General features: G+C 36.4%; 2 protein-coding genes across 3 annotated transcripts in view; both read left to right on the plus strand.

Annotated features, from left to right (window-relative positions):
• The window catches only part of LOC108001912 (uncharacterized), a 164,417-nt gene that overhangs the window by 137,466 nt on the left and 4,260 nt on the right, over positions 1-22,691 (plus strand). The gene's annotated exons all lie outside the window — the stretch shown is intronic.
• LOC107994501 (heparan sulfate glucosamine 3-O-sulfotransferase 1) overlaps positions 1-22,691 on the plus strand; it is a 154,002-nt gene that overhangs the window by 100,702 nt on the left and 30,609 nt on the right. For both annotated transcript variants that reach the window (XM_062073093.1, XM_062073092.1), the window contains 2 exons: positions 10,443-10,536; positions 20,458-20,959. In XM_062073093.1, the coding sequence (XP_061929077.1) occupies positions 10,478-10,536; positions 20,458-20,959 (561 nt within the window). In that variant the 5' untranslated portion in view covers positions 10,443-10,477. The remainder of the gene's footprint in view (positions 1-10,442; positions 10,537-20,457; positions 20,960-22,691) is intronic.

Raw genomic sequence — 22,691 nt, forward strand, 5'->3', positions numbered from 1 at the left:
CCAATTTTTCAATTTCGATATCGTTTTCATCCGTAAAAAAAGAAATAGTATTTTCTCTGAAAGAAATCTATCTCTATCCAGAATTATTATCCCTCGAAGAATTATCTTCTCCTCGAAATTTAACAAAGAGAGAGAGAGAGAGAGAGTGGACGAAATTTTAACGATCGCCTGTTGAAAGTCTTGGAGGAGAATTAGGGCAACGTGCTTGACCCGGGTTTGTTTTGACGATGAGCCCCGCCCCGAACGAGAAAAGTTTTAAAACTCGTTCAATATATTCAGGAGACGCGTGAAAAATCGCTGGAACGTGTCGTTTCGCGCTTCTTTCAGGCGAAACGGGTTCGACCTCGCGGCAATTTCGAACCGAATTCCTTTCAACAAGAGAGGAGGGGGGAGAGAGAAATGTTTCCCGTTAAACTCGTTTGCAAAAATTTTTTAAAAGGGGAGAGAAAAAAGGGGAAGGAAGGAAGGGATATTCGTGCTTCTTTCTCCTCCTTTCCGTTTATTTATAATGGATTTCGGTTCGAGAAGGGAGGTGATGGGAAGAAGATGGATTTTATTCGTATTTTCCCTTCGTCCAATATGTGTTCTTTGTTATTGTTTTTGTTTTGGTCGAGTCGGACAGAAAGGTCCGATATTAAACGAGCGTCTATTTCTAGGAGATCGTAAACAGAGATAATTTTTATGTGACATTCAACATCTTGGAGACTCTTATGAGCTCACTATTTAATATAGTTTATTCCTGTTTTTACTTTATTATATTCCTTCTTGTCCTAATAGAAAGTATCCATATTCAATATTAAATAAATTTATAATATCAGAGGATCGTAAACAAATTTTCTTGAGGAGAAGCGTAGATATACTTTTTACTTTTAAACAAAGTATAATAATATATCTTGGAAAATTTATATATATATATGAAAGATTCGTAGAATCTATTTAATAAAAAATATTCACCTCCAATATTAAACAAATTTTCTTGAGGAGAAACGTAGATATACTTTTTGATAACCAATATATAATAATACATCTTGGAAATCATCGAATTTATATATATAAAATTCGTAGAATCTATTTAATAAAAAGTATTCACCTGCAATATTAAACTTTTTAAAATTAAACAAATTTATTTATATTATTAACAATTATTTTATTGTAAATTAATTTATATTATTAACAATAATTATTTATATTATTAAACAAATTTATTTTAGAGGATCGTAAACAAATTTTCTTGAGGAGAAATATAGATGTATTTTTTGATGACTAATATATAATAATACATCATTTATATTATATTAATAATATAAATAATATAACAATTATATTTATATTATTAAACAAATTTATTTTAGAGGATCGTAAATAGATTTTCTTGGGCAGAAACGCAGATATATTTTTTGATAACCAATATATAATAATACATTTTGAAAATCGTTTATATATATATGTATATATGTATTCGTAGAATCTATTTAATAAAAAGTATTATTAAAGAAACGTTCGTTTTAGAGGATCGTAAACAGATTTTGTTGGAGAGAAACGTATACGTAATCTTCCTTTATCGAATATATTCCTTGTTGCCGGTGACTTTTGGTCGAGTCGAGTTCCACAATCTGTTCTCTGATAGAAAGCGTGCAATATTAAAGAAACGTCTATTTTAGAGGATCGTGTATAAATTGCACGCTACTCAGAGTGGACGAAAGAAATCCAGTTCGTCCGGATCGAAGAATAAGGTTTTCTCTTCAAAAGGAAACAGATTTTTCGCAAAGAAAATTTCAGGTTTTTATAGACGATCAGAAAACGAAGAGTGTTTAATTCGACGTATATTTTTACCTTGGATAATCTTGGAAAGCATTAACCTATCCAATATTAAACAAACTATTTTTACTTTAGAAAATCGTATATAAATTATATAATTCTTCAAGTGAACGAAAGAAATTCAGTTCAAAGAATAAAAAAAAGATTTTCCACAAAAAAAAATATTTCATCGAAAAATCGAAAAAATGAAGAATGTTTAATTCGACGTATATTTTTATCTGATAATTTCGGAAAGCATTAAGCAATCGCTCCAATATTAAACAAATTATTTTTCTATTTTAAAGGATCGTATATAAATTATATAATTCTCCAAGCGAGCGAGAGACCCAGTTCGAAGAATAAAAAAAAGATTTTCTGCAAAAAAAAAAAATATTGAAAAATCAAAAAACAAAGAATGTTTGATTCGACGTTATATTTCTACGCGACGATCAATGTACATATCTTGGAAAGCATTAACCTATCGCTTCAACTATTTTTCTATTTTAGAGGATATATTGCACGGTTATTCGAGCGAGCGAAAGAAATCCAGTTCGCGATCAAAGAATAAAATTCTCTCCAATAAGAAACGAATTTTCGCGTTTTAGAAATCCCAGATGAAAAAATGAAGAAACAAAGAGTTTAATAAAACGTGTGTGCGTTTTTACGCGATGATCAATCTACGTCGTATTTCGATTCCGTTGTTCCTTCTTTAAAAACTAAAAAGCATTTATAACACGCTTTATTTTTATTTTTCCTTCATCGAATATATTCTTTCTGTTTACGTTATTTTTGACCGAGTCGTTTCGCGATAATCTTCGAGCAAATTCCAATGCGAAAAACCTTATCTTATCTTATCTTATCTTATCTCTATTTGCTCTCGTTCCTTTTCTCTCTAAATTTTTTGCCTTACTCCACCATCACTCGTTCGAGTGGACGTCGAATTAGGATCGGTGACTCGAAAACTTGGCGAATATTTTCTTCTCGAATCGAACGAGAATGGATCTCTCCATCGAAATCGCTTCGTTCTTGGACGTTCGTTATATTCACGCGCGTGCATCTACACCTCTCCTTTCTTTTTACATCTCCTTTTCCATCCATCCAAGAAAAGGAATTCTAAATGGAGCGTTAGGAGGAGGGGGAAGAAGTTCAATGTCGTCTTGAAGAACGTATTGTCTACCGGTTATCGTTTTCCCCCCCTTTCCTTTCTTTTCTTCCTTTCTTCTTCCCTCTCGTGTATAAACCCTCGCTCGACCTAACCTCCCTTGCGCAACGAGGGTGTACTCGATAATGACAACAGGCTGACCTGAAAATCGTGTCAAGAATGTCGCTCGATCGCGACATTGAAGGAAGAATGGAAGGAAGGAAGGAAGGAAGGCGCGTGCCATTTCGTGAAATAAGAAGTGAAAAGAAACGGTGTGCAAGAGATTCGATAAAAATCGAAACGATTTTTCGAAAATTTCTAACGTTACTCGAGTCTCGTTGCCGTTCCTCCGCTCCATCCACGAAAATATTTTAGAGATGGAATAAACGAGATAAATTTTTACCCTCCTCTCGAAAATATTTTTCCAAGACGAACAACACGTGTGAGATATTATTAAAAAAAATTTTTTGAATCGACGTTGACACGTACGCTTTCCCCGAAATTATCGAAGAAGTTTCCAGAAAAGTCGAAACGTTACACACGCGTTTTCGAGAGCTAAGCCGTGCGAAGGAACGATCTTCTCGACGTAGATTGGAGAGAAAGAGGGAGGAGGTGAGTTTCATCGTGGAACCAATGCGGTTTCGGATAATAGTTGAGGGGAAATGAAACGTTTCAACGTGTCATATCTCTCGAGGAATAATTCTGGCTTCGTTCGAAAAATAAAAGATTCGTGAAATTATTATTATTCTCGTTGTTGTACGAGAATCTGAAAAATGGACGAACGAAAATGGTGGACTTGTTAGGAAACGGTTGGTGATCGAGATTATTCCACTTCTAAGTCTGAAACCAAGTTCAGACTACAATTGATTTCCTTTAACTTTAAATCCAATTTTATCCAGCTTCGATCGTAACCGCCGTTGCTCTATCCATCTATCAACGCAATGATGGATTTTACATCAGCTAAAACGTTTCATCCGAGCGTTTATGAGATGTGCAATTAACTTCTAATTAATGAAACGCAAACGTTTTTTGAGTAACGAGAGCAAAGGGTATTGATTTTAATATCGTTATGCGATTAATTTCACCTTCGAATATCTGGTAATTGCGAATATAATGGCGGCGGTGAAATGAATGACGCGAAGTATATGTTGAGATTTGGTGGAATTGGATATATTGTATACGTATTTTTACGGGGACGACGAAGGAAGGAGAATTATCGATCGAAAATTGTGGTAGATAAATCGTAGATTCTAAAGATTCTCGAAGGAGGGAAATTCGCCATGAGGGGTGATAATGGATCGTGGAAGAAGAGTTATCAAAATTTCCAAAAAAAGAATAATAATAATAATAATAATAGCGTTCGAAGATGGTAGATCGAAGAAAAGTGACGAGGATCAAAATTATCTCGGTTCGAGAAATTGCGAAAGATGATAGATCGCGGAAGAAAAATGATCAAAAATTTGTATAGATTACGGAAAAGATCGAGGGAAAATGGTGAAGATTGTCATAGAAATCGTATTGATTCGCTGAATCACCGCGAAAACCGACGGTAGATCCATAGATCGAGGGAAAAATTGCCACCAATAATTATGATAGATCCTAGATCGGAAAAATGATCAAAATCGTGTGAATAGATCCACAGTAGATCGGGAAAAATTTATTCCAAAAAATCACGTCGATTCAAAAAATCGTCACGAATAATTATAGATCACTAGATCACTAGATCCTAGATCGGAAAAATGATCAAAATCGTGTGAATAGATCCACAATAGATCGGGAAAAAATTATTCAAAAAAATCATGTCGATTCAAAAAATCATCACGAATAATTATAGATCACTAGATCACTAGATCTTAGATCAGAAAAATAATCAAAATCGTGTGAATCCATAGTAGATCGGGAAAAAATTATTCGAAAAAACCACGTCAATTCAAAAAATCGTCACGAATAATTATAGATCACTAGATCCTAGATCGGAAAAATGATCAAAATCGTGTGAATCCATATTAGAACGAAAAAATCACGTCGATTTAAAAAATCGTCACCAATAATTATGATAGATCGCTAGATCCTAGATCATCAATAATTATCAATATCATTGTAAAAATCACCTCTATTCGAAGAAAAAATTATCGAAAAAGACAAAGTCGCTGGATCGTAGATCGGAAAAAAATTTCATGAAAAAGAAAAATCGCGAGGACCATCGAGTCGAGGGAAAAATTGCCATTGAAAAAAAAATCGCGATAGATCGTAGGGGAGGAAAAATCGAAATGGAGATTTCCAGAAGAATCGACGATGAAACGGAGAATCGAGGCGAAGAAAGGTGTGATAGATCGAAAGTTCGATCGATTTTACCCGGTTGGAGGAAGGGAGGGGGGAGGGGGAAGAAAGGGAGAAAAAGTTTCGGGGGCGAGTTTCGCGTGTCGGCGGCGCATCGCGCGAGTAAGATTCCGTGGCCGGGGCGGGTTTAACACGCGGTGCACCACGATGAAACGAGCCGCATGCATTAACGATCGCGAGATAACGTTTCCAGTTTAGGATTTGAATAATGTTCCTGGAAACGGTTCTTAAATCAACCGAAATAAGAATATCTCGAGATCTCTTTTGCCTCGGGGGCGGCACGACATACATCCCCTTCCCTTCCATTCCATTCCATTCCCTTTTCCAGGAGAACTTTCCCTTTTCGATTCGCCTCGTTTTCTTTTATTAACAAAAACCTTGCGTCGAAAGGAACGGAACAGGCGCTTTATGTTCTTAACCATCTCGGATTAATATCGAGAAGAGGATTAAAATTACTTTCGAAATTTCTTTGGGAATATCCTTAAATCGAGACGCGTTTCTTCTTTAATTTCATTCTTGACAGTTACGTATATATTTCTAAACGCGAGAAACGTTTTCATCCGCTCGAGATTCTTTCTCTTTTTTCACGCAGCATTATCGTGTTCCTGTTAGACTGGCGATATACGAACGCTCTTCCTTCGATAAATATTTGAAAAACTTTAGCTATCGTAACGCGTTTTTTTAGTATCGCGTAGATAAGTTTCACTAGAAGCGTTTGGTAAGCTACATTGCGCACGAGTACGTGTCAAATATTGAATAAAACGCAACGAGTGTGCAACTATATTCGCGCTATAGAAAAATTTCACAAAATCCAAATATATGTAAATACACGTCTATATAATCTCTGTGATATTCATAAATCTAAACGATTATAGTTCGAATTAACGAAGAAGAAACCTACTTTTTCTCTACTCGCTTTTACGAAAGAATCCATCGCGCGAAAATCGTCTTCTCCCTTGTTGATGAAGTCGATTGATCGTGGACGAAAAAACTCGTTGCGTGTCGTTCTCCGTTGCATGTCGGGAATGATGGAAAGGAGCGAAGGGAGGGGAAGAGGGGAAGGACGGTAGGAGAGCAGGAGGAAGAGCGCACTCTCGTGGAATCGTTCGTGCAAACGGAAGGGACGTCGATGTGTGTTACGTTCGCCGCGTCGAAGCGACCGTGTACACGCTTGTTTTCATTTCACCGTGCATCGTTAACCTCTTTGTCGTTCGACGTATCGATTCTCTCTTTCTCTCTCGGTTATGCTTCCTTTTTCTTCTTCTTTTCTTTCTCGAGATGTATGCGAGGCTATACATCGAAAAGTAACGGATAAAAAGTTTCGAATTTTTATTGTAACGTTGGTATTTTGTACAAAAGAATCGTGGACGCGTATTCATCAATCCTTCGAATCTGGGTTGAGAATTTCGAAATTTGCCAATTTTTCTAAGAGATGGCAATATTATGGCGTATCGATACCTTTGACGGGTTAAGGGTTATAGATCGCGTTCTGCACGATAGAAAGGATTCTCGTTCGCGAAAGTGAGCTTTGCAATTTTTGGAAGGGAGGGGGGAGATATCTCGTGATCGAGACGAACGCGTTGGTCGAATTTTGCATAATTGAAGGGGTGGGCTCGTTAGCGTTTAAACGCAACGTTTCGAGAATGGAAACGTTTTAATTGGGACGGTGGTTTAATACGATCTTATTTATCCGCGTGAAATTAATCCTCGAAAACGCGAAGGTGGCTTTGTTCCACTGCCTCTTCGTTCTATACATTGTTTCTCTGTTTCTTTCCTTTTTTCCCTTCTTCCTCGCGCTCTCCCTCGAAATTATGATTTCTTTGAAAAATATTTTGGCCACTTTACGGCCGAGCCTTGGCAATCGTCGATCGTGATGACTCTCGTCGAGCAAAAAATATATAAAAATAATAATAATAATAATAATAATAAAATTAAGACGCGTGAATTTTCAAGATTATCTTATTAAAATCTGTTTTCGGATATAATAGTGGAAACGTGGAAAAGCATAGTATAAAAATAGTTGGGCAACTCGTATTAGATATTTTCAATAGCGATCCTCTGCTTTCAAATTTACGTTGCTATGAAAAGGAAAAGAGAAAAAGAAAAAAGTATTCCTTTTTATAGAAATGGAAGCGATGCTCATATCTGATTTTTTTCATTCTCTCTCTCTCTCTCTCTCTCTCTGGAAAAACCACGTGCCTATAAATTTTCGTATATTTTATCAATGGCTTCTCTAATGGAATAAAACCATTCGCAAGAGAAGAAAATCCGGCTCTCACTCTTTTATCTCTGTATATATATATATATATGTATATATATGCTTGAATCACTTACACGTATATATCTGATTATTCGAGAGAGAGAAAAAAAAAGCTCGAATACTTGACGCGCGAATTTGTCTTCAACGAATCACATAATCACGTAGAAAGTGTGTACTTAATTCTTGATACGAATCAAGAAAATTATCACACTGCAAATACTTTATCTTCTTCTTTATCTATTGCTATTGTTTTCGCTATTGAATTTAACAAAGGTTTAACTCTCTTTCCTTCTCTATTCTTATATCTCCTTCCTATTCAAATCGTTCGAATTCATAAATTCCACGATTCATTCCGTACAATTTTTACGACCAAAATTCTCTCCGATTTTTTCGATTCGAATCAAATTGTATAAATCGAATCAAATTAGCTTTTCCAATTTTTCGAAGGGATGACGTTATGAAAATATCAATAAATAGTTAAATTTAAAGAAAGTAATTCTAGTAATTCCTAGCCTTCTTCTTGACTAGAAATTCCCTAGATTAGGGATCATGCGAAAGATTAAAAAAAGCGAATGGCGTTTTCTTATTTTTTTTATTTCGAAACAGAGAGAGACTTTGAAAATCGAAAAAAAGTGGAGAATAAAAATTCGAAAGAACGACGTTATATGGATATCTATAAATAGTCGGTCGAATCTAAAGAAATTAACTCTAGTGATCCCTAACCTCCTTCTGTCGACTAGAAATTCCCTAGATTAAGAATCACGAAAGATTAAAAGACACGTTTTCCTTTTTTTTCAAAACGGAGAGAGACTTCGAGATTGAAAAAAAGTGGAGAATTAATTAATTATTAATTAATTTGATTAAAAATTAAATTAATAAAAATAAAAAAAATGAAGAAAGACCTGGAGATTGAAAAAAAAGTAGGGAATAAAAATTCGAAGAAACCACGTTATAAAAATATCTATAAATAGTCGTTCGAATCTAAAAAAAGTAATTCTAGTGATCCCTAGCCTCCTTCGACTAGAAATTTCCTAGATTAAGAATATATATATATTACTGTTATAAGACTATTATAAGAATGTCTATAAATAAATATATATAAATATATATATATGTAAATAAATAGTCGTTCGAATCTAAAAAAATTAATTCTGGTGATCCCTATGCTATGATTCGATAAATTATATATTATAAATTGATAAATTAGCTTTTCCAATTTTTCGTAAGAAAGATGTTATGGAAATATCTGTAAATAATCGTTCGAATCCAAAGAAATTAATTTCTGGTGATCCCTAGCTTCCTCGTGTCGACTAGAAATTCCCTAGATTAAGAATCACGCGAAAGATTAAAAGACGCGTTTTCCTCTTTTTTTTTCTTTTTTCGAAACGAAAAGAGACTTTGGCGAACGAAAAAAGATTCGAAAGGAGAAACATGGATGAAACGGATGGCATCGAATCGACGCCAGTTTGCAAACAACGGCAACAATGATCGATAACCGGATGCTCCGTCCAACTTGTGCCCCGCGGATGCACGTATCACTGCGGTTGCCGAGACAATTCTTCTCGCCGATTCCTTCCAAACTCTTCGCATTTTCCTCCTCTTCCCCCTCTTCTCCCCTCTCAAACGCTCGAAACCATTCCTTCCTCCAATACCTCGAAATTATCATCATCATGGAGATTCGAGTGCCGTTTGTCGAGTCATTTTTCGAGAGGATAAGTGAAAAAAGGCTCGTGTGAATTAGTTGGTCTATTTATTATTCGTAAAAAACGAGTTAATACAAAAAGGCAAATTACTCGCGATATCCATTTCGAGTCGATGCGCGTCCTTGAATCGTGCAGTCGTGCGATATCGATCAATCATTCGTTTACCTTTGTTCGCCATTTTAACCTAAACTTTATCGATTCTCCCTTTTTTATTTTTTTATTTTTTATTTTTCATTCCTTTTTTTTCACCCCCCTCCAGTTTCACGGTACGCAATGCGATGAATAGATAACGAACGAACGAACGAACGAACGAACGAACGAACGATGCACACAGGGGTTCTCGCGTCAACGGAACGATTAATCGAATTTCGAGGAACGGAACGAACGTCGTTTTTTTCACGGCGTGCAAAGATGCACGTATCAAACTAGCAAATTTCATTGCTATTTTATTCTTTATTTTTTATTTTTTTTTATCCTTTTTTTTTTTCAATTCCTTTGCTCGTTTTATTTTCGAACGATAGAGAATAGCAATTTGCATGCCTCGTGGTGGTTTGAATATTTTCGAACGGCTAGAAACGAAAGTTCGTGCATGGAATTACTCGTTCGATGAACAATTTTTTCCCCCCTCTTCTCTTTTCTTTTTTTTTTTTTTTTTGCTCTACGTTTTCAAGAGATATTCCAAGGAGGAAGAGTTCGATCGCAAAGGGAGGCTGGTAAATTTATAAAACCATACTTGATGACAAATTTTCAAGTTTCCAACGGTCCCTTCAACTCTTGGGGAAGAGTTGTAAAGCGGATAGAATGAGAAAAGTTGGGAATTTTCATTTCTGCTCGCAATAACGCGGCCAACTTTCCCACGAATCGTCCTCGAAATCCTTGTTTCGCAGCCCCGCCACACCCCCCTCCCCTTCGCTTCCGCCGAGATCAAATATTTCGCGGATTAATTTCACCCAATTCGACCCTTTCGTTCCTTCTCGTTAGATCGACGGAGGGAGGAGCGATGGGATCCAATTAATCTCTTCAATGATTCGCACCAACGATTGTCTCGGCCAAGAGTTCCATCCAACGATCGAAAAACGATCGATTTTTATTCTCTATGTGTCGAAAAGATGACTTTCGTCCATGCACGAGAGTGAGGAGGAAGTGGAAAAGGATTTCGAGATTATGCACGCGCGAAAATTTTAATTTTCTATTTTTGCAGAATCTTTAAGAATGTGAAGAAACAAAGGAGCGCAAATGCCCAACCAGGCACGGCCTCGTCGAGAGTGGTCTCCCCAGTCCCCTATACATGTATTGTAAGTACACTTTTAAATTCATCTTTTTAACGAGAAATTTTATATTACGTATCACGTGAAATTTTTCTTGGTCGAAAGGAAAACGATATATCTTCGGAACTATAATATTTATTCGAAATACGAGCCTTCGATTATCTTTTCAACCAGACTACAGTATTCCATCTTTTACAAATTTTTCAGCGTCGAATATTTTATCTTTTAAAAACAATACCGTGAACGGCGAAACGAGTACGGTGATCGATCGGTGAAAAATAGACTAACGAGGCTCATTTCTCGATCCATTTCTCGGCTGTTACGGTATCTCCTCGTTTCGAAGAAGAACGACGAATCGTTTCCTTTACGAACAGCACGTAACCATGCTTTCGTTATTCGTTCACGGCTTGTGATTCTATTCGAAAATGGACTCGTGTCGTTTCGAGCTTTGCGATGACAGCGCTTCGAGATGGCGCAACTTCTCATCACCCTTCGGTTGGCGTTGTTGCCACTTTTCCGATTTCCTCGCTTTCGCTCGAATGCGCGAAAACCGTCGTCCAAGATGCGTCCAATTCCGCCATCGCTTTCGTTTTCCGTTCATTTTTTAACATTTCGGTCTACCTCGAGGCTCGTTTCTCCCAGATCCTCGTTCCCAGACTCGAATTTTTGAACGATCCTCCCATCGATGGAATCTTTTTAGAAAACTAACCTAATATTTCGACGCGCTTCGGCTCGTGGCTCAGCTTAAACTCGTATAGGAACGATATTTCAAATTCGTAAAAACGAAAAACTCGAAGCATCGATAATAATGAATTATCGAATAATAAATTATTCAACCTATCGATCGAAGAATCTTCTCCTCAAAAGCTAACCTAATATTTCGATACGTTTCAGATGCATTCGTAACGATATTCCAAATTCGTTCACTCTTAAGAAAATAGTTAAACTAATGCGAAAAAGAAGTTATTGTTAATTATTTCTTGAGATTTTAACTTTTCTTCTATCTTTCAATATCTTTTAATCGTAAAAACGAAAAACTCGAAGCACCGAGAATAATGAATTATGAAATAATAAATTATTCGACTTATCGATTGAGCAATCTTCTCGAAAACTAAACTAATATTTCGATATATATATTTCGGATACAGCATCGTACAGCAACGATATTCCAAATTCGTTCACTTGTGGAAAAATAATTAAACTAATGCAAAAAAGAATTATTGTTAATAATTATTAAAAACGAAAAACTCGAAGCACCAATAATAATGAATTATTCGACTTATCGATCGAGGAATCTTTTCAAAAGTTAACCTAATATTTCGATGCGCTTCGATCGCGATTTGTACAAGAACAATATTCCAAATTCGTTCATTTTTAAAAAAATAGTTAAACTAATGCGAAAAAGAAGTTATTATTATTTGAATTGAGATTTGAACTCCTCTTATATCTTTCGATATCTTTCAATGATGAAAATGAAAAACTCGAAGCACCGATAATAATGAATTCGAATAATAATTGAATAATAAATTAATCGATGGAATCATTTCCTGGAAAGTTAAGCTAATATTTCGATCTAGGCTACATCAGTACAGGAACGATATTCCAAATTCGTTCGCTTGTGGAGAAACAGTTAAACTAATAACGAAAAAGAGGTTATTACGGAAAAGTAAAGTAGGTTAGGTTAAGTAGAGTTTACGAGTTGATCGTCATTTCTAAAATTGGCAATTTGATGTATTACACAATTTAATATAACTCTTTATGTAACTTTGGCCGTTGCAGTTAATTATTTGTTGAATTGAGATTTCAACTCCCTTTCTATCTTTCGATATCTTTTTAAAAAACGAAAAACTCGAAGCAGATAATAACAAATTATTCGACTTATCTGGATGGAATCTTTTTCTCAAAAGTTAACCTAATATTTCTAATGCGCTTTGACTGCACTCGTTCGTAGAAACAATAATCTAAGTTCACTTCTGAGAAAACAATTAAACTAATAAAAAAAAAAAAAAGAAGTTATTGCGGAAAAAAAATACAAAGGGACAAATACGGTGAAAATATGGTAAGTATAGGTTATGTTTACGAGCCGCGATTGATCTTCCTGTAAATATCCATTGACTGTGCACAGGTCGAAGATCGATACGATTAATCTTGTCACGCAATTCTCGACAATTCTCATTCTATCTATAATTTTTTACGCTACGTATAGTTACGATTAAATCTTATCCGATTTTTCGAGAAATTTCGACGAGATGATCAATTGATTTTAAATTTACGGAAAATTGGCACTCGAAAATTCGAAATTAATTCAACGCGATTTCGATAAAAATTCTTCCTTCTCGTTAGAAATCTTTTCTGGATGGAAAAACTTTCCTCCGGGAAATCTATTTAGCCAGGTATTTTCGAATCGAATCGTCAGACGTGATATCGCGAAGAAAATAACGAAAAGAAAGAGTTGAAAAAGTATGACGAAGAAGCGAATTAATCCAGAAAGAGAGAGAGAGAGAGAGACAGAAGAGGAAGAACGGCAGAAACGGTGGAAATATCGCGTGTGGTTAAAGAGCAAGTTCCTCGTATCCGCATTGCAAGAAGATCGTCGCGGTTCCTAATTGGGCCAATTCCCGAGATAAGATCTTGAATTTGAAGGAGCGGACATGGCGTACGGTCACGAACCGTATACGACACGGCCGGACGTAATTAAAAGGCGGGGGATGTTGCGCCACGTCGAGCACGCACTTGTCCCGAAATTACACTTACATCATAACCGCTGAGTCCATCTTAAAAGCGAAAATTGCTGGTGGATAAACCGTCCAACCATCGAGATATTCCAACAATGTGTTTTCGTTTTATAAAAGTATTAACGAGAAGATGTATAATTAGATCATCCTCTTCTTCTTTCGAAACGCGGAGTATATAATATGGCGATAATTAGACGATCGTTAAAACGATTATTAAACGGGGACAGATAATCGGAGAAGAAGGTTAGAAATAATTTTTTTTCTCTAGAAGATCCTTAACGCGAATTGGATTATGCGAATATGCGGAAAAAGTGGAAGGAGGGAGGAAAGTTTGTTCGTCGTTCGTTTGGATCATTCGCGCGGAAGCTAACCGCGCGTGGAAATTGCGATTCGGTCCCGATAAACACGGTCGACGCGTTTCCAAAGAGAGTTGCCGCCGATGCGAGATAAATATTTGGCGTTGCGCCGAAAACCGAATCCTCTCTTTCTCTGCCCGTGACTTCGCTCGCTCTGCCGGAATCAACCGATCGAGAGAGAGAGAAAGAGAGAGTTTTGCGGTTTTCCACGCTGTTTATTCTCCCTTTTCGATAACTCGGTCGATAACTTACCATCCTTCTTCTCGAAAATCTTCCTTTCTTTTTTCTTCTTTTCTTTTTCTCTCTCCGATTCTTCTAATCCGATTTCGATAAGTTTGAGCAATTTTAACGAAAAAGAAAGAAGGAAATAATATTTTTTAATATATCGTTTGATATATCGCGATTATCGGTTTGTCGAGTAAAGTTATTAAATTGTTTCTTCGAAATGGTTTAGATGTTAGGTTAGGTGTGAAGTTGAGAAAATTGAAATCGTTAAATCGGTTAAACGACGGCGAGAAAAATTTAATTTTTGGTTTATATCGACAGTTGAGATATCGGATTAGATTAATAAAAATGACGATCGTCGAAAAATAAAGTTTTCTCGCTGTTCGATTTTTTCTTTTTTTTTTTTTTTGTAAATATCAATCCAATTTCGAAGGAACAAATTGTTCCTCGAATAAATTCGAAATTGTATCGCAATAATAGGGATATTTCGTAAGAGGATAGTCGAGGCAAAAATGCATTGGCGAAAATTCGTCCTCGTTCAAATCAATCACGGGATAATGATAATTCTCTCTTTGTTTCGCCAATGAAATTTACACGATAGAAAAATCTTTAATCTCGTTACGAATCGGCGAATCGTCGAGAGATGTCGCTGCGTAAATTGCACATAAACGCGTCACGCGAGATTAAAGGATTATAGTCGGGCATAAACATCGCACGTAACGAAACTATCTCGGCCCTCGATAAATATTCGAGGATAAAAGTTACGATTTCTCTCGTGTTCCTGAAAAAAAGGAGAAAGAGGGGAAAAAAAAGGAAAGGATTCGAAAGTTTTTCTTCTTTTCTAACGAATAGAGAGCTATTGGTTAGTCACGTTCCAATATGGCGGATTCCATTCATCGGCTCAGGTTTTCGAAAACGGAGAAAACGAAAGGATATTTTCCGCAAAGAGAATTTCGCGTTCTTATAGAAATCTAATCCCTGATAAAAAAATCGAAGAGCGTTTAATTCCACGTACATTTTTATAATTATTTATAATTATAATATTTTCGATAATCAATATACTTGGAAAGCCTATTAACCTATCACTTCAATATTGAACAAACTGTTTTTCTATTTTAGAGGATTGTATCCGAGTGGACGAAAGAAATCCAGAATTCGTGATCGAAGAAACAGATTTCGTTGAAAAAAAAAAACAGAGTGTTATATTTCTACGTGACGATCAATGTACATCTTGGAAAGCATCGATCTAACAAACTCCGATATCGAACAAACGTCTGTTTCAGAGGATCGTGTATAAATTGCACGGTTCTCCGAGCGAAGAGAGAAATCTAGTTCGCGATCGAAGAATAAGGTTCTCTCTCCGGGAAACGGATGTCGGGCCGGGTATAACATTTTTCACCGTATATCGCGACAGCTTTTTCCCGGTCGCCGTTTCACAGGAAATCGATGATGCGCGATACGCAGGAAACGATACGATCGCGAAAAAAGCGTTTGCTATTCTTAAGCCTCTATTCGAGGCTCAGAAAGGTTGCAGAAAGTTTTTTCAGTCCCTTAAACTTATTCCGCTTGTAAGATCGAAACTTTCCCCCTCCTCTCCCTTTTTCCCTCTTCAGAGACCTCATTAACCGTCTTTATTTAGAAACTTGAGAACGCGCCCCCCTTTCCCCGTCTCGTGGAGAGCGATTAAGATACGGCGAGCAACGCTTCGTCCATCGGGATCGCACTCGTCCTCGCAGTTGAAAACATTTTCGACCTTTTTCGTTCGTTTTCACCTTGGGACCTATGAAATTTCCTAAACGGCCATCGTCGACGTTTCGAACGACGTGGGATCACTATTTCTTAACGATGAATCTCTCTTTGCGTGCCTGTGCATTTCTGTGAGTGCGCGAAAGAGTGCGTGTAAGAGTTTGTTTAATCGTAGACTAGTTGCTCGAGTGCAGTGACCGAAACCGCGTCGGTGGCAAGGATAAGAAAAACGGAAGCGCGACGATTACGAATACGAATAATCTGGAAAGAGAATATACGTTATATCTCGATATGCAACGTTTCCTTTTTCCATCTCCTCGTTTCGCCCATCGAAATTATTGAAGAATCGAAGCGGCTCTTTTGAAAGCTTTTTCTCGAACAATGTGTAAATCCTATTTAACATTCGATCATCAACTTTATCGATCGGAAACTTGTTATCTGTTCTTCGTTGCGACGAAAGAACGAAGGAAACTGTGTATGGTACTAATTTTATGGATTTAATTGGAAGATTTAACGACCTACCGGTTGGCTCGAAGGCAGGAAGGAAGTGGAAAGAAGCGAATTGTTTTATCCGCGCGATCATCCTTATCCGGGTGGGGGGAGGGGAGAGATTCCTGGAACAGCGGTTGATTTATCGATTTCCAGTTCCGATAAAGCCAACGTTTCCCCGTGTTGGAACGTTCCAACGTTGTAAAATCCCTGATAAATCCGTCTTTCGTTAAGTTTTCTCGATCACATTCCATGTGAAATTTCGCTTCCTTGTTTACGGTTTAACAAACGTGAATTCTCGTTGTTCCATAGTTTTCTCGGCTAACATTAATCCTTTGACGAGTTTTTCAGTCTTGATGGTGTAGCAACCTGAGTTTTGCGCATATATGACCAATAATAAAAGTAAAGTGATTTTATGCATTTCTCAACTCTTTCTTCACCGTGGCAAAAATGTGCACAGTATTCGAAAGAAAGATCGTCGGCGACCGCGTTTACTAACTTGATGATAATAAAGTATAGAAGAGAAAATCAATGAATACTTGAATAAAAATAAAACAAAATTACTGTTTTTTTTAAATATTGACAAAAATGTGCTAATTTCATTCGAATCTGAATCCTCGGCGACTGAGACTCGCCTTTCGAGCGCAAAGGATTAATCCACGACGCGAAATCTGAAAAGTAAATAACAAGACGGCGTCATCAAAATGTAAATCTTTCTCTTTACGAAGATATTTATATATATATATATAAATAACTTCCTTTGAGAAGCTATTATTCCACAATTTTTGGATTTTTTAAATGCGACTCGTGGATTTGAATTTGCCAGGAAACTCGACGTCTCGTTCCCATGGTAATCTTCCAAAATTCCTTTCCGAATCGAACTAAAATTGAACATTGGAATCGGAGAGACGAAAGGGGAACATTTTTCGTTCTTATTGAACCGCTGCACAATTATTGTGAGTTTTTTTTTCTTAAAAAATCGGTTTAACATTACCAGTCAAAATGGCTGGTTTTATTATTCTTTTAGAAATTTTTTTTTTAATATTTTTCTGTCTGAAAAATAAAATGAGTTTTACAAGTACATCAAATTATTAAATATTATGGATTTCATTTTTAATATAAATGGCAGTCATTTTGACTGGTAAAAATAGGTATACGTCCATCTCTGATAGTGTTAATTTTTTTTCATAAAAATAATCCTCTCTTTTCAGTCAGTGAAAATGCGTACCGAAAATCCACATATTATATTTCTTCCAAGGAGTGCACGAAATTCGATTCGTCGAGCTCTTCCTTCTTCGTCTACGTTTGCATCGCCCGATTCGAACGATTTCTCGACTCGATTGTTCCTTCACCGAAAAGAGATCGTTAAGATGCGTTCCAACCTTTTTCCAAATAGAACCATAATAATAATACGAATATGAATATACGATTTTTGATATCAATCGTTTTGAAAAAAAAAGAGAGAATTATTATGAAGAAAAGAATTAAATTTTTAAAGGGAAAAAATAACCACGTACGATCTATTATTTTCAGTGAATCACGATTTTACGAATTCCTCCTCGATGATTTAATTAATCTCTTTTAACGAACACTGATGCGCCGATATCACCGTTTCCGACGAGATTCCTCTTATCTCGATGTACATTTCGCTCCTCCCGAAATATGGCGGCTCGTTTCCTCGTTGTCGTTCGAAGCTGCCAGTGTCATAATGCTCTCGATTCGCGCTCGAGACTCGCGTTCCTGCCATTCGTTTCTTTCGAGGATTGAGAAAGGGCGAGCCGCGTGGCGCGTCCTTTAATTACGTGCTGTCTCTTTCGTCGACTCTTCGACCGATTTTCGAACCGATTTTCGAGGCTGGCTCGGTAAAAACTGTTCGATTGGAGCGATTTGGAAAATTGGCGCGCAAGTGGATTTTCAATCGTTCGGGGAAAAAGAAATTGTATGAAAAGTACGCTTCTTCTTCTTTTTAACAATTTTCTCAAGTGGAAAATCGATCTCGGCTCGATTTTTATTGGAGATCGTCGAAAAGTTGTTGTTCTTATAATTGTCGATCCTACGTGTCATTGATGAAATAATTGTATCGTGCCGATCTTAAAATTCCAAATTCCAAATGAATGAATAATAATTAAAATGTTGTTTAAATAATTAAAAATTATCATTTTAAAAATTATTTATCGTATATATATATATATATATACAATCGTAATGTTTCGTATCCGCCTAATTTTGGCATAACAGAAGGTAAAATTATTATTAGAACCGTATAATAAGGTACTTCAATAATATTTTTAATAATCAAAAAATGAAATATATAAATAGGAATTTTAACTGAAAATGATATTAATATCATCTTATATTAATCTTAATCCATAAATTAAATAAAATACTAATAAAATTTATCGATATTAAAAACTACTGATAAAGAAATTATTAATAATAAACTTACAAACAAACGAACAATTTATTATATTACCATAATGAATCACGTACGAAAAATTACTACCGAATCTAAAATTAAAACAAAAAAAAAAATATAAATTCGTCCAATTCGATTAATTAAAATTAAATAAATTTATAAATATTATTAATACAATTAATTAATAACTCCATCTTCCTTCGTTCCATAAAGAATCCAAGAATCGAAAGATGAGCGAAAAAAAGATAGCAAATTTCACTGTTCCCTAGATCGAGCGTCGAAACAAAACATCGAGACGACCTTCTCTCGAGAAGGGCACGTATTGCGCGACGCGACGTTGTTATTGAATCGCGGTTACGAGCTGAAGTTAGTCGCGCTCCGCTTATGTTTCGCTCGTGTTTCAATTACGAGGCCTCGAGATCCTGAATTTTCCGTTTAAATTCCGGATGGGGATACCTGCGCGTGGTGGATGCGCGCTTAACACCGAGCTCGTGTTGTAACGCGTGGTTAATCGGTATGCGAGAGATCCGGCGTTAATAATTCCACGCCCAGGCGTGGAAAGAATAAATTATGGGCCGGCGTCTCGATGGATTAAAGCGAAGGGTAATAATGATCTGGAAAGAATCGAGTGGAAAGTGATCGAATGTTTCATGTTTGGAAAGAAGAGTTCGCAAAGTGAATCATTCTTATACGGTTATTTAATGCTCGTTAATCTTAGAAATAAGTCTTCCAGTGCTGTGAGATGCAGATGGTGTCATTTAGGGAGAAATGTATAATAAATGTATCTCTGTCTCGATCATATTTACGAAGAAGGACTTCGTAAAGTGAATTCATTCATATCTTATTTAATACTCGTTAATCATCTCGGAAATAATTGTTCTAGTAAGATATTCTTATAGATCGTGTCATTCAAGGAGAGACTATATAATAAAAATATCCTCGATCGATTTCGAATGTTTTATATCTGCAAAGATACGAAGAATTGTGCGTAAGGAGTTTACGTTTTAATTTTCGATTTGTTGAATGGTCCGATTCGATTATTTCATTTAATTCATTTAATCATAAATAAGTGTTCCAATGTCGTGAGATATCTTTATAAGTGTCATTTAGGGAGAGAATATATAATAAAAATATTTCGAGGTACGAAGTTAAATAGTCTGATTCGGCCATTCATTTCTCGCGATTATTTAATAAATATCTCTCCAGTTGCTGCAAGATATCTTTAATACGTTATGGTGTCATTTGGTGTCCGCCTCGATCGATTTTCATATTTTCAAATACAGAAAGAATTTCGCAAAGTTAACGTTTCAATTTTCTTGTCGAATAATTTGATAAATTATTCTTAGATTCCACTTCCAGGTGGTGTTAAGACATCCTCAACGCGTTGCAGATCGTGAGAATTGTTATCATTTAGGGAGAAACGATCCTGGCGCTGGACCAATGAAAATATCCTGTTCGAATTTTACGGACTCTGGCCAGATCGATTTCGAATATCTCATATCTCGTGCCAATAGGTGTGAGATTAGTTAACCGGAAAAATTCCACGTAGCCTTCGTTCCAAGCCAATTCTCTCTAACTTTAATTTTTGATTCGTTATTGGACCAATAAATTATCTCTCCAACGATTCGTCGTTTCGACTATCTTATTAATCGTTTCAAATCATTCCAAACATAACTTCCAAATAAAATTTGATATCGTTAAAAACGCGTTTCGAAGAGATACTCTAAAATTAAATTTTAAAAATTTATCAGACCAATTTGATCTTTCCTTTTTATTTATTCGCTATAACTTTTATTATTTGGACGTATCTATAAACGAAAAATTTCCAAAAAAAAATACCGATATAAAATATTCGCAAAGAAAGAGAGAAAAACTGAAAAACGTCGTCTCCTTCCCCTAAAACGATATATTCGGTGATAGAATATAATAATAATTGTTATTAATAATTATATTAATAATAATTGTTTAATAATTGTTTCAGGTGGATGCCCCGCTCTGCCATGAGGCCGGCCGAGGGCGACACATCGGACTGCATCCTGGTGGTTGGGATATCGAGACCGAAAATGGCCGCCGCCTTCCTCACCGTCGTCCTTCTCTCCCTGTTCCTCACGTTCCACATCCTATACGACAGCGCTGTGTACAGTCTTCACGCTGCCTCGGCCGTGGAGGGGCGCGCGGTCGAGCTCGTGTCCCAGGTCCGTGCCACGCCCCCCCTCCTCTTCTCGAGCAAGGTGCACTTCCCCCGCACGAGCCGTCATCTACCACAGGCGATAATAATCGGGGTGAGGAAGTGCGGGACGAGGGCCCTTCTCGAGATGCTGTTCCTCCATCCCCAGATACAGAAGGCGGCGGGCGAGGTCCACTTCTTCGACCGCGATGACAATTACGGGAAGGGACTCGAGTGGTATAGAAGGAAGATGCCTTACTCGTTCAGGGGCCAGATCACCATCGAGAAGAGTCCAAGTTATTTCGTCACGCCGGAGGTGAGATAATTTCTTGATTCTTTCTTCTAATTTCCTCCTTTCCTTTCGAACTTGGAACTTTGATTCAGACTTCTCTCTGTTTCATTCTTTTTGATCACAAATTTCGTCACATTTGTTTACGTTCTATCTACTTCTCTCTCTGCGTTTAATATAATTAAGATATTGACGTCTAATTTATTTATTTATTTATAATTTCAGTAAGACTTCTCTCTCGCCTTGCGTTTCCTCATATTTTTTTACATCACTATTGAAAAATTATTTCCTCACTTCACGAATCCATATTTGAATCCAAAAGACTGTAATTTTGTTTCGTCCTTTTCATTATTTACTTAACTATTCATTGGTTTCTATTTCATTTCCAGTTCCAAAGAATTAACGCAACGTTAATTCTTTCATATCTTTTATATACATCTTTAACATAGTAATAAATTATAATAACAAAAAGCAGTATCGTTTTCGAAAAATTGAATGAGCTCAAAACTCTGAATTTCGAAACTTCTTTCTCCCTCTTTCACGCTGCGTTTAATCGCGGAGACTAATTTGATGATGGGAGAAATACGGAGTAAAGAAGTTAATCGAAGCGTTGGAAAGTTCAATTAGATCGATCGAAATAAATTAAAGAATTCGTTTCGATTGAACAATTATACAGAGTTGAACGTGGAGCGAAACAAGCTTGAAAGAAGAAGAAAGCCTGGTTCGAGAATCATCCTTTCCTCGTCCTTTTTGCAACGAAAAAATTCGGTGGAAAAAAAGCGCGATCTTTAAGCGAAAACCGAGAATGTCAGAGAAGGACGTTGGAGGGGAGGCGCAAAGTAATCTCGAGCCAGCGTATAATCGTTTTCGCGAACGGTCTCGTGCGTTTAACTCTCGAGAATTTGAATCCTCGGAAGAAAACGTTACTTTCAAGTAATGAACACGATCCTTTTCCAAAGCGGCTTTTTATTTTATTTATCGCGATCATTTGATCGAAGATCATTGAACGATACGATTGGATTTCGTTTTAAAATTTACCAACAATACGTGCCTCGTTGCCACGTTTTAAAAAGGACGAAAAACATTTTGTTTTTTTTCTGCATTGGAGTTAAATTAGAAGAAGCTTTATGGCAACTTTATTAAGTAATTTCCGGTTCGTTTCCTGAGATAGCTAATAGAAAAAGAAAAAAAAGCCTTACCTAATGTAATCGCCGCGTTTCACGAACACATTTTTGCTTTTAACGTTACCGCTCTACGACACGCGACTCGTATTTATACCTGCAATTTCCAAACGTAAACACCGTGTCCCGCGAAATTATGAATTTCGTGTAGGGGAGGAGAGGAGATATTGTCGCGCTATACAGTCGAGGTAGAGATGACGTGTGTTATTCGACGACCAGTTTCATTCTTTTGGACAGTATTCGTTCTTTGAACGGTGGTTCGAAGGATAAAAGGTGTTGGAGGAAAATCTTATCTTTCTCCATCGCGTTTTGAGATTGCGTTGACGGGAGGAGATTTAATATTTAGAGAACGATCTTTGTTATAATTTATCATTTCGTTGAAAATATATACGATGGAATACGTGTCGAAAGAAAATTAACATTGTGTTTAATCAGTGCGGAATAAAAATAAAATATATAAATTTTATTATGTGACAGGCAATCGACTTAAAAAGAGTTTCGAATTTGTACAAACGAACGATGAACTGGACCTCGAGAATTGGAATATTCTAAAGAAACGAATGTCTAGGGAAAAATGC

The sequence above is a fragment of the Apis cerana genome, linkage group LG3, assembly GCF_029169275.1.
Source record: "Apis cerana isolate GH-2021 linkage group LG3, AcerK_1.0, whole genome shotgun sequence".
NCBI classification, from domain to species: domain Eukaryota; kingdom Metazoa; phylum Arthropoda; class Insecta; order Hymenoptera; family Apidae; genus Apis; species Apis cerana.